The sequence below is a fragment of the Nelusetta ayraudi genome, unplaced genomic scaffold (genome assembly GCF_046127955.1).
Source record: "Nelusetta ayraudi isolate G7.1 ecotype Tasmania unplaced genomic scaffold, CSIRO-AGI_Nayr_v1 ptg000042l, whole genome shotgun sequence".
NCBI lineage: Eukaryota > Metazoa > Chordata > Actinopteri > Tetraodontiformes > Monacanthidae > Nelusetta > Nelusetta ayraudi.
Window position 1 is genome coordinate 21,395,001 of NW_027466092.1, and position 12,213 is coordinate 21,407,213.

Consider the following 12,213-nt stretch of genomic DNA (forward strand, 5'->3'; position numbering starts at 1 on the left):
TGTTTTCCTTCCTCCTCCGCCCTATCCCACAGGAAAGCTGTTTTTATTACAAGTCAGAAACCTTCACCTTCCTTTGCATATTTATCATTTTCACAATTTTCAGACCCCGCTCTTGAAAACACCTCCTCTTATTCCCTGAACGTTGGACTGATCTCTGCGACGGCCTGCGTCTGTTCTTCCAGGTCCTGGGTGATCGGCGCCATCGCCCTGCTGTGCCTGCTGGGCCTGACCTGGGCCTTCGGCCTCATGTACGTCAACGAGAGCACGGTGGTCATGGCCTACCTCTTCACCATCTTCAACTCCCTACAGGGGATGTTCATCTTCATCTTCCACTGTGTGCTGCAGAAGAAGGTACAGAGTTCGACCTCAAACGCGTTGCACGGTGTGCCAGTCGGGCGGTCGGGCTCACGGCTCTCTCCCCTCTCAGGTGCGTAAGGAATACGGGAAATGCCTGCGCACCCACTGCTGCAGCGGTAAGAGCGTGGACAGCTCCATCGGCTCAGGCAAAGGGAACGCCTCCCGCACGCCAGGACGCTACTCAACGGCCTCCCAGGTGGTGCTAAACTCTCTTCTTCTCTCCCGCTTCATTGCACTGATGACTCATTAGGGGCGGGACTTATGAGCTGACTCACCAGTCAGCAACCAGCCTGCATGCAGCAGTGGAGGATTACAACAAATGTAATTGGTTACAGTTACAAGTTTTCGGATTGAAAATGTAACTATTTCAATTACTCTATCAAAGTAATGTAAATATTGACATTTGATTAAAATTTGATTACTTTTCCAAATTTTGAGCAAATGCTCAGACTGTGATCCAGAGGGAGACAATTCAACTGGAAAACAAGTGGTAGGGCGCTCTAATTCCAAATTTGGCGGGGGAACCGATTAGAAGCATCACAATAGTGTCAATCTTTCATCTGTGGAGGGAAACAGAAAAGGTTGGTTGGTGCTCATGCCAAAGCAACAAAAATGACATAAAACCCAAACACTTTTTTGTGACGAATTAAAATCGTAATATTCCACAAATGCCACATTTGTAACTGATTACAATTGACCTTACTTTGTCATTAAATTATGTAACAACGTTACATTTAACTCGTTAATCTGCATGAAATCCGATGAGGCAGCTGCGACTATAACTTGTGCTGCGATACCCTCTCTCACTGCACGCTGAGAGGCTTGACAAATAACTGTGCAATCAAAACTTCCAGATTTGAAATCTACCAATTCTCCATTTGTGCTGAGTTGCCCTTAAAACATCTCCGCTGTCTATTGTTTAGCTGTGGGTCTTTCCCGAAGCTCAGCGAGCTCATGCCGACTTAATAATCTGCAAAATCGAATGCCGCGTACCCCCTTTACACAACAAAGTGAAGAGATTCTGAAGATGCCTGTGTAGGTTTGTGCCATTGATTTAAATGGAAAACAACCATGTGCTCGGAGAAGATAGCAGTGTTTGTCGCCACGGCGACGCTGACTTAAGCGCTGGCTCGGGCGCCGGGCGAGGAACCGCTCGCTGATGCAGATTTGTTAGTCGGTGCCAAAAATAACACCGCTCTTTGTGTAAGCGGCGCATCTCCCCATGACGCGCGAACAGATTCCTCCCACGGTGACACCGGCTATGGGATGTATCTGCTGCACGCGCCGTAATTGAACATCATATTCATTTTCCAAAGACTGTGATTTCTTCCAGTCTTCAATTATAAATAGCCCCTTATAGTCGGTGCACACCGCAGCGTTTGCCCACGATCTGAGTTCTGCTTGCAGATCAAAGCTTTTAATTATACACAGCGCTTTGACAAGATGGCGCTCACTCCGCCTCTCTGCGTGAGTGAGGACGGTGGAGGAAGCGCTTGGAGAGACGCCATCACTGACTCTGCAGCGCTTCTAGAAAAGTGACTTGAGTAGGGTAACAGTTCTCATTGGCCGTGGATGTTTGACAGGGTTATTTTAGGTTCTGTTTTTTTAGGTTTTAGGTTGTTGGTTTTTTTTTTTAGGAAAACGAGGGCAGGAGATACGTACGGTCAGGCTAAAGTTGAAGAAGATATTGCTAGGAAACAGCAGCAGCCATAACATGGATTCAGCAATGGTCAATCAATCGTGGACAGAAGGGTTCATCCAGTCACCTTCCAGGCCTCTCTTCCATCTGTCGTGGCTTCCGCCGGTTTTCTGTGGCCTCTTTCCTATTTGAACACACCAGGTAAACGCTGTGGATTTGGTAAAGAATTCCCTATAGCGTGTCAGGTGATTCCACCCGGGTGATGGCGATTCCCGGGTGGCCGCCGTCCACGCCCTTCACCGCTGTGACGATCAGGGATGTTTTTCCTCGCCAGTAGTAACGCATTCACAGCGGGGCAAGGGGTTTGCATCGGCTCCTCTCTGTTGAGCCTGGAGGTGTTGGAGACAGTCGCAGACAGTGACGACTTCACTCCTCAACCTGTCCGCTCTGTATGGGACTGCTGCATACTTTAAGGGTGGAATCTTTGGCTTCTCTGTATTTACCTGTAACTTTTGTGCTAAACTCATCGGTTGGTTGCATATGACATCGATCTCAGCCTGCAACCAGCTATGGGACCTAACCATAGGCAATTACCTGGGATAATTAACCAGAGATATTCCAAGAGCTGAACTGTACCATTAACTCATTAAGTCCTGATGCACCTCGAAGTAGAGTTCATTGATCCCCCACAGCAGACTCAGCACCAGATTAAAAAAAGATACTGACAGCACCTGTTTCTTTTCTTTCTTTTTCCTTAATTATAGTTTCTTGGCTAGGTTGTTTTTTTTTTGTTGCTGCGTTTCACTGAGTTTTGAAGCTTGAAGGAAAAAATACTTCTTCCTCATCCTCTCTGACATGTTTTGACGTGTTGTTTGTCCCTGCAGAGCCGCATCCGTCGAATGTGGAACGACACGGTGAGAAAGCAGACTGAGTCGTCCTTCATGACCGGCGACATCAACAGCTCGGCATCGCTCAACAGAGGTACCGCGTCGACACGCCGGCCCTTACCTCAATCACGACTCGCTGGCTTTCCAGCTCGTCGCGTTGTTTTCATTCTATGAGTAAAAGCCCTCCTATCCTATTGCTGAGGAACACAACAGATCAAGTCAATGACTTCGCAAAAAAGTTCCCCTCAATGCTCAGAATACTCCAAAGAGGCGTTTTTGACAGTCGATTGCCTGTGAATGCCAGAACAACTTCTTAAAGATGGGAAATGAGATGCATCAGAGCCGCTGCCGTCTGACACGCTAGTAGCTGGAGATGGTGTTTAGCGTTGCTGCCTCGTAGAAAAAAAAAAAACACTGATTTGGAAATAAAAGGCTCCGACTAAAAGGATAAAGTCCTCCTGAAGTCGGGCTGTCGCACAATTCCGATTGGTTTTGAACTGCTATCAAGTCAGACAGCTGCGAGAGAAAAAAAAGGACGTCATTTAATCCAAGCGATGAGAAAACGCTCCTGGGCAGACGGACTTTGCACGAGCTCCGCTAAGGTGCCCAGAAATATGCAGTGACCTCCATTCTCGTGTCACAATCCAACATCACCTGCTTGTGAAGCGCTCAGTCTAAAAACTGGGCACTCTCTCTGAGGTGTGGGTGGGTTTGGGGGGGGACAACGCAAAAGAGACTCGGAATCAGTCGGAACTCCGTCCCTCCCAGACCCGCATTAATAAACAATACCTCCCCGCAATGCGTTTGACAGCGGCTGCTCCAGAGTCTCTTGTGTCGCACGGGAAAACAGGAAGCTGGGCTTCCGCCGACATCAAGTCAAACCGCCGACCTTGCCGCCTTCGCCCCTTCCCACCCCCCCCGCCTCCATGGCGGGCTTTCACGTGCACGCCGCTCTCGTCGACACTAAGGCACAGTTACAATGATGGATGAACGTCGGACACAGGGAGCCCAGTGTCAGGATCTCAGTAATTAGGCACTCAGTGTAGCGCCATAAACAGACTCAGCCTTCATCCACTTTGGGGAGAGAGAGCCGGAACGGGGGCCGGGGGGAGGGTTGGAACATGTAGAGGGGGGGGGGGGGGACAAAAGTCGACATGGTTCTTCCATAAAGGCAAAAAGGCAGGATAGAAATTATTAACACTGGCGTGATTGTTTTAATCTTGTCTCCAGTCGTGCCTTTTTTTATTTCATTTTTTTTTTTATTTTTGCAATCAGGCGACTCTTACAAGAACAAGCGGAAGATGCTAACAGAACCATGCTCGGTCCAGACTCTGCCCCTCCCCACGCCGCTATTAAGGGATTATGTGGTGAGGAGCAAATATGCCCCTACAAGCCCTCCTTCCGTCCCCCCCCCGCGATCACTCCCCCTGCCGCCTCCAACGAGCTGCCGGAGTAAGCAGACGGCGGCGGCGGCGGCGGCGGCGGCGGTGGATGTGTTCCCCGCAATCGTGTCGGTCGCGCCGCATGAATAATTTATGTTGGCGGGCGAAGCTGAGTGAAGCCGGGAGGACTGTGATTGATGGAACGCCACACTGTAATCGGGGCGGCGGCCGCAACATTACTGTCATCACCTTAAAGCAACTTTTACCACCCATCGCCGTACTTGGAGCATTGTCGGCATTAAAACAGAAAAAAAAAACCCAGACAGTGCGTGAAACGAAGAAAAATAGTCGGGAGGTTTTAAAGCACTGCTGATAAAGGACATTTACGTTCTCTGTCAGCCTCCATTTTAGCTCCCTTGGAAAATAATAGTGTTGTATCATGCTGGCAAACAGGAGGGGGAGAGGGCGGTGTAAACAGGAAATGAATGCAAATCACAAATATTTTTAGCGCAGCTGCATCCTGCCGAAAGCCGGAGAGGGAATTATTTTTATTAGCACCAAAAAATAAACAAACAAGCGGTTTGGAAAATGCCGCCATTCATGTTAGAGACGGAAGCTTTGGGAATCTACAGCAAATGACAGGGCTTTGGAGCATACAGGTTCACACCTGTGTCACAGGATGCGGATGGGAAACTGATGAGTCACTCAGCACAGAAGTAATGGCCAACTTGAATGAAATTCCGAAGGCTGTTTGAGCCACAACTCATCAAGGAGTTGGACGACAGGAGTTTTTGCTGTGTGAATGAACAGACAAATATTCAGCCCTCAAGATTGGCAATGCTGCAGGCAATAATAACAGAGCAGAATGTGTTTCTCACGGCACCTGTCGAGGCTTTCTCAGACCACTCTCGGCCAGTTTTCAGAGATAATAATAGCAGGTTTTAAAGCCTTCTTTGCAAAATGGGGCGTGTAAAAGCTGTTCTCTTCTTGTCAGGGAGAAATGGCTCTCTAACGTGTGGCCACAAAGTCCCCGAAAAATATAGTTTGTCTAAAAGTTGTCAAGAGTCGGACAAACATCTGCCAGATATTCTATTATGTTAGTTATCAGTAATTTGCAAGAACGTCATCATGATGCCTACCATAGCCAGGAAAAGCTAGGTAGCTATGCATGCAAACAAACGTGATGTTTATTTGTAATATTGTCAATCACATTGAAAAAGGAGGCTTAAAATAACAGATTTTTCAGGCCATCTTGATAGCCAAAAGTTTCATAGCGAGCAGCTATTGGGCGCCTCAAAGATAACATTAAATGTGTTTACTTGTAAGCTGGTCAGCCAAACATGCTAACTTGAAGTCAGATTTGTCAATTGTATTGTTCGCAATCGTTTATGGCAACGATACAAGCTGGTGAGCTAGTTAGCCAGGCATGCTAATACTGCATTCAACATGAGAGCTGGCGTTGCAGATTGTGCTATACTGTGATGGCATTCTTTTCAGATTTGTTTTTGTTTTTTACAGTAAAAGGCTATTGTTTGCTGTCTTGTACGTGCAGAAATGTACATGTGTCGTGTTGGCCACTTCAGCACTCCTCCTCAGTTTGTACCTGTCACTCAGCACCAGTCCGCCGCCTGCCTGCGGAGCACAAAAACATACGCTAATGGCCAACGCTAGCAGCGCAATTAACACACTTGCCATGCGTCCCATTAGTCATGTCAGTTTGGCACGGCCGCATTCACGTAGCTAAAGACCCTCAGCCCCCCCCTCCCTGCGCTTTGATGACCATGTGATCATTTGGATGTTAATGGCTGTCACTGCTCTGCTGATATGTGTTGTTCTCTTGTCTCCTTCGGCCAATTTCTCTCTCTCTCTCCCTCTCCCTCACTCTCTCTCCCTCTTTCCCTCTCTCCTGTCTCTATGCTCTTGTCTCCTTTTGTAACTTCCTGTCTTGCTCTGTCTCTTGGCTGCTCCAGGGGCTATGGCTAACCATCTTATACCTAATGCACTCCTCCGTCCTCATGGCACTAACAATCCCTATAACACATTGCTTGGGGAGTCTGCAGTCTATAACAACCCTCTGGGCATGTACAACACACAAGGTGTGCAAGCTTCTTTTCATTCTTGAACATTGTGTCGACGGGGCAGTGTCTTTTAGTTCCGTGTCTGGAGGAACTGCGCACTTGCGTTGGCCCGTGTTCTCTCCGCAAGAACAGAGTGAAACGCCTCTTGATTGGAGATTCTCAAAAGTAATGAGCCTTCGCTGCGCTTAAATGTCAGCAGGCGACCTTGAGGTTTTTTTCTTCGCACGGCTCTGAATGAAAGACACTGCTCTAAAAGAAAATGTATTTGTGAACGCATTGGACCAGCTATAGCTGTATCACACAACTCCAGCAAATCAGGCTCACTGTGGAGTTTTTTTTTTTGTTCAGTTGAGGTGTGTGTTGGCTTCGCCATTCGCCTGCAGTCAGACGCACATGCGTCTTCCTGTAGACATTTTTGCAACATTGAAGAGCGGGCAGCCTCGGCAAGCCACACACACCTGAAGTCATTTTTTTCTAAATGTTGTGAGTTTGCCGTGTCTGTGGTGTGTCCGTTTTTAGCCATTCTTGCTTTATTTGTGCTACTTTTAAAAGGGGAAAACGTGTTCTCTAATAGCTCACATATTAAAGACCGTGATTGCAAAGTAAAGATTAACTCAACGATCTCTTGCATAGACTCTTTACAAAGCAGTCATTAACAATATCCTTTGTCTGATGAGAATGTTACCTTCAAGTCAGTGATATTTTTCATTATTTAATTGAAACAATATAGAAATATGAATTTGACCGTGACACCAGTATAATTACTGTCTTGATGACGGCGATGTTCCGAACGGTTCTCGCCCTCTGGGTTGAGCACTACAACTGAATACTGCGCCCTCTCTCTGAGCGGCGCAGTTATTATTTTATCCCGACTCCAGCAGCACTCTGTCTGAGGGCTGCTGTGACTTAAGTGAGTCTGTAAAAGTGAGGGAAAGTCATGTAAACGCAGGCTGTGATCAGCGGATAATTTATGTATGCAAAAAAGCGCTGCATCCAAGTGCTTGTTGGGGGAGGAGAGGGGCTGTAATTCATTTAAAGCCGACATGGCTGTAAAGGGGAAATATTTGAAAGGATGAAAATGCTAATGCATCAGAAGATTTACTGGCACAATTGTTACGCACAGTGCCTTACCCTGCTGATTGTGCACAAAGCCCTTCCTCCGACAGGCCTCAGAAAGATGTGTTGGGTTACTGTGGGAAGATTGCACGGCAACTGGAAAAACTAAAAAAACAACAAAAGAAAGTTGCATCCCAGAAAGATTCCCTCGATGCACCATCGGCATACTGTACGTGCACATTTCTGTTCTATATCACTGTTTTGCTTATTGTGTTTTCTTCTTTCCTCTCCCTCATGCTGTCCCTAAAGAGCCCTACAGAGAGACAAGTATGGGAGTCAAACTAAACATTGCTCATCAAATGTAATTGACTTTGGCATTACTTTCTTTCCATTCAATGCTGACAAAGGGCGAATGAAACAAGAGGAAAGAATCATTCCCTTTGGAAGTACCAGTTGTGTTTTAATGACAATAGGTTCCCACCATTCAAACAAACAAACAAAAGAGCTGTTCAAATGTAAAATCCTGCAGATCCTTTGCAATTTGCCCGACTTCATGCCAAGACTGTGAACGTTTCAACAGCGTTCAGGTCACAGTCACCGGAACAGTGCCGACCTCGAGCCAAATACCAAATCCATGTGTAAACTCCTCCAGCTCATGCGCAGCTAAGCAGCCGTGCCTTCGTAAATAGCCAACTCTGGGCTTTGATCGCGCTCATGCATTCCTTAAAAATGTCTTGTCAAATTTACAGGAGGTCAGACTGCTCCAATGGCCTTGGGCTAGTCTGAAATCTCGTCAAACACGGGCTTTGATGTTGATGCCGTGGCCTCGCTCTAAAGTTGGAGCTGCTGAAATATGAAATCTGCATGTTGGTGCGGCGGAGAGAGTGCAAAATCCGGCTCCATCCAGCGTGGGCGGATGTCAAGTTGTTTTAACTAATTCATGTTTTCGTTCTCGTTGCGCTCCTGCGGACAAAGCAGACTTCAGTGAATCACTTGCTTTCCTTTCTTTAACAGTCCTGCCGCTCACATGGGACAATATGGTCGGGGCTCTCGCTCCACAGCAGATGCTCTGTTTCCATTGTTTTTCTTTTGCTTTTTTTTCTTTTACATTCTCTCTCACGTCAGTTGCATGGCTTGATTGTTGCTTTTCAAAGCAACACACACAAGCGCTGTGTACGTCTGTGCGTGGTGCTGTGCTGTGCTCGTGCTCGTGCTCACTGTTGTCGTGCTTCACACGCCCAAGTTGCCGCTTTCATCACTGCAGTCAAAACAGTCCGTAAGATCCGACTGAAAGTAAAATTAGCCAAATAAAATGCAAGGTAAGTTGGAAAGTTGTGATCTTTGTGGTATGCGAAGGATTCAGATTTAAAGATTTTTCACATCCCGGGTGTGAATGTGTGTCGGTCCGCTTTCAGGTCTGGTCCCGCCGACTTATTTCTCCTCTCTCTACCCCCCCCTCCCTTTCTCCCCCCCCACACACACACACACAACTCCCCTCCCACATCCATGTCTTGTCCATTCCAGAGGGAATCCTGAACAATGCCCGGGATACAAGTGTCATGGATACTCTACCACTGAATGGTAACCACGGCAACAGCTACAGCATCGCCAGCGCAGAGTACATGAGCGACTGCGTCCAGATCATCGACCGGGGCTACAACCACAAGGAGACCACCTTAGAGAAGAAGATCCTGAAGGAGCTCACCTCCAACTACATCCCCTCCTACCTCAACAACTCCCACGAGCGCGCCAGCGAGCAGAACCGCAACCTCATGAACAAGCTGGTCAACAACGTCAGCAACGGCGGTAAGGACGGCGGCGGCGGCGGCGGCGGCGGCTACGGCCTGGCACTGGGCCTCGGCATGGGGGTGAACATGGCGCTGAGCCTGGACGACCACTCGGCCTTCGGCCCGCACCACGACGAGGGCCTGGGCCTGGAGCTCATCCGTGAGGAGTCCAACTGCTCGGCCCCGCTGCTGCCCCAGAGGCCTCCGCCGTCGCTGCAGGCGGTGGAGTCCCTCCACAACCACCTCCACCAGCCGGGGGCGCCACTCCCCCCGCTCCCGCTGACCCTCCCCCTCCCGCTGCCCCTGCCCCACCACGCCTTCTCGTCGGGCGGCGGCGCCTCGTCCTCGTCGCGGAGGAGAATCCCGCAGGAGAACAGCGAGAGCTTCTTCCCACTGCTCACTAATGAGCACGTGGAGGACGAGGGCTCGTCGCCCAGCCACGGCCACCAGAGGGACTCGCTCTACACCAGCATGCCCATGCTGTCCGGCCTGCCCGACGCCTCCGCCGTCAGCTCCACCGACGGCTACAAGGACGGCTGCGGCAGCGGCGACCCCAAGAGCCCCGAAGCCAGCCTGGACGACGTCTACTACAAGAGCATGCCCAACCTGGGCTCCAGGAACCACCTCCACCAGCTGCACTCCTACTACCAGCTGGGCCGGGGCAGCAGCGAAGGCTTCATCGTGCCGTCGGACAAAGAGGATCTGCCCCTGGAGGAGCCCCCCCACCAAGAGCCCTCGCACCTGGTCACCAGCCTATAGGCATCCCGACACCACGCACACCCACGCACACTCACACTAGTGTCATTCCCACCGTCATCTCTCGTCCCCCACAGCCCCATTGTGCCATCAGTCGTCGGCAGTGGTAGCCTTTCGTTTTTTTACTGCGTGTTCTGAAGTGGAGGCAGAGTCCCGGGTGGCGGGACAACACTCGGGGGGGAAGGGAGAAGGAGGGGGCGGGGCAGCTCTCCCTACGTGACTACCATTGGGATAGACGTTGTGGGAACATGTAGATGTTGTGTTTACCCCTCCCTCCCTCCTTCTTTTCAGACTCGTGTGGTTTTCGGTGTGCTCTGTCTCTGTGTGAAAAGGAGACGATGGCCCACATGGGATTTTCAGGCCTCTCGGATCGCAGTTGCAACAGCGGAGGGCAATTGAATAGCCCCCCGCATCTGGACTATGCTGGCCTCAGCTGTAAACTGTGACGTTGTAAGTGGACAGTAGGGGGGAAAAAAAGACAAAAAGGACTATTTTTATTATACTTCTGTATCTATATTGACTTTTTGAAAGATTTTCCTTTTTCGTGAGTTGCAGCACTTTTTTTGGCTGAAGTGTCCCTTCAACAATGAATAAAAGACAAAAAAAAAAACACAAACAAATTTTGAACAGTTACCATGAAGGAATTATTGATCGTATGCTTTAAAGCATCACTGTTCTGTTTTTTTCTTTCATTTTCTGTAATAACACTTGTTTAAAGAGAGAGAAAAAAAACAACTAATAAGAGAATTAAGAGATATTTCTATGTAAATGTACAGAGAACTAGCATTGAACATAATAGTATGCTTTCTTTTCAGTCCCAAGCGAACCTTTTGTCTCTGTAACCGTAGTGTTTAGGAGCAACTTTGTTCAGTTGTGCTGGCCTCTCTGGGTTTTTTGGTACCAGTCTGTTTTTTTCTTTTTTCTTTTTTCTGTTTTCTCGTTTGTCTCTCTCTGGAAAAAAAAAGACCATTTAAAAAGGAGAAAAAAAATACAAAAAAAACCCAACACAAACCAGGCTCTTATCGTGCCGTTATTTCTTTGAACAGCCTTCCAAGTGTTGTTTTCCAGATCTCTCTTCTTTTTCGGTTTCATTTCTTTCATTTTCGTTTTTGTTATTCCATAAAGAAATGGACCTTTTATTCACCAAGGACGTGGCCCAAAGTAGCCATGGCGAATCATCTCAACAGAGAGGTTCACGGTGCACTCCACATCTCCACTAGCTAGAAATTCGAACGTCCATGAGTCTCCTGTGTAAAAAAAAAGAAGAAAGAGCTTTTAGAATGATTTTCTTTTCTTTCCATCTCCGAGGACAAAGTCTATTTATTTATTTGAATAAACTGACAAATGGTGGTATGTTTGAAAGATTACTTTTTTAATTAATGGCTTTCATTATTCTGTTATTTATTCTTTATTTTAGTTTATTTTTTATAAAGGATTCCAAGTTGAATGGCCTCCCGAATAATAACTGCTGTGAAACAGTGAAATCCAGCAAATAAATGACGGATTCAGATCGATAATTTAGCCCTGACGAAGGTTCTGCTGTTTTCTCCACCTTTTGGAACATTTTTCTATAAGTGAAGCGGTGGACCTCTGAACAATCAATTCTTTATTTTTGTTTGAACCATCATTATCATTACTGTTAATATTCCTCATTATCCTCCTTTTTTAGTGCCAATAACATTTTTTGTTTGTTTGTTTGTTTGTTTGTTTGTTTGCCCAGCATCGGTGGATGTGCTCTGTTTGCTTTGGTCTGCTTTATGATAGAAGCAGTGATTTCATAAGCTGTAATAAATATTTCAATATCATTGCCTGTGTAACCACTGGATTCTTCGCAGATACTGTGTGTTTCGTGTGACTAAGATAAGCTAAAGTGTTAAAAGCATGTGGAGCAGAAATCCTGACTGAAGCAGTAGTGGAGGTAAGAAAAATGCAACTCTTCATTTTAAGTCCTGTTACAGCCTTTTTTTTTTCTGCAACAGTGAAATAAAAGCAGGCTCTTTTGATATGTACTGCTATAATAAAAGTATTACTATTAAAAGCTTTACCCATAAAAATGACTTTAACACAGTTATTGTGATTGTTAAGTCATGTTGATATTGCATATCATAAAGCTGCTCTTGTGTTTACGAGATTGAATACAGTATATAGGCTCCCCAGACATAAACAACACTCAAGGCAAAACAGTTCGCTAACAGCTTAGCTAACTATTTAATGCAAGATAAAACAACATAAACCTAATTATTAATATCCGCATTCTGCTTCCCCTTTAAA

At 47.1% G+C, this 12,213-nt stretch overlaps 1 protein-coding gene across 6 annotated transcripts in view; it reads left to right on the forward strand.

The window, feature by feature from the left end:
* The window catches only part of LOC142894212 (adhesion G protein-coupled receptor L3), a 172,285-nt gene extending 160,538 nt beyond the window's left edge, over positions 1–11,747 (forward strand). For 2 of the 6 annotated variants that reach the window (XM_076035476.1, XM_076035479.1), the window contains 6 exons: positions 183–351; positions 428–553; positions 2,881–2,977; positions 6,236–6,361; positions 7,709–7,726; positions 8,924–11,747. In XM_076035476.1, the coding sequence (XP_075891591.1) occupies positions 183–351; positions 428–553; positions 2,881–2,977; positions 6,236–6,361; positions 7,709–7,726; positions 8,924–9,945 (1,558 nt within the window). In that variant the 3' untranslated portion in view covers positions 9,946–11,747. The remainder of the gene's footprint in view (positions 1–182; positions 352–427; positions 554–2,880; positions 2,978–6,235; positions 6,362–7,708; positions 7,727–8,923) is intronic. The other 4 variants (XM_076035478.1, XM_076035482.1, XM_076035480.1 and 1 more) reach the window with 2 other exon arrangements.
* The last annotated feature ends 466 nt before the right edge of the window (positions 11,748–12,213 follow it).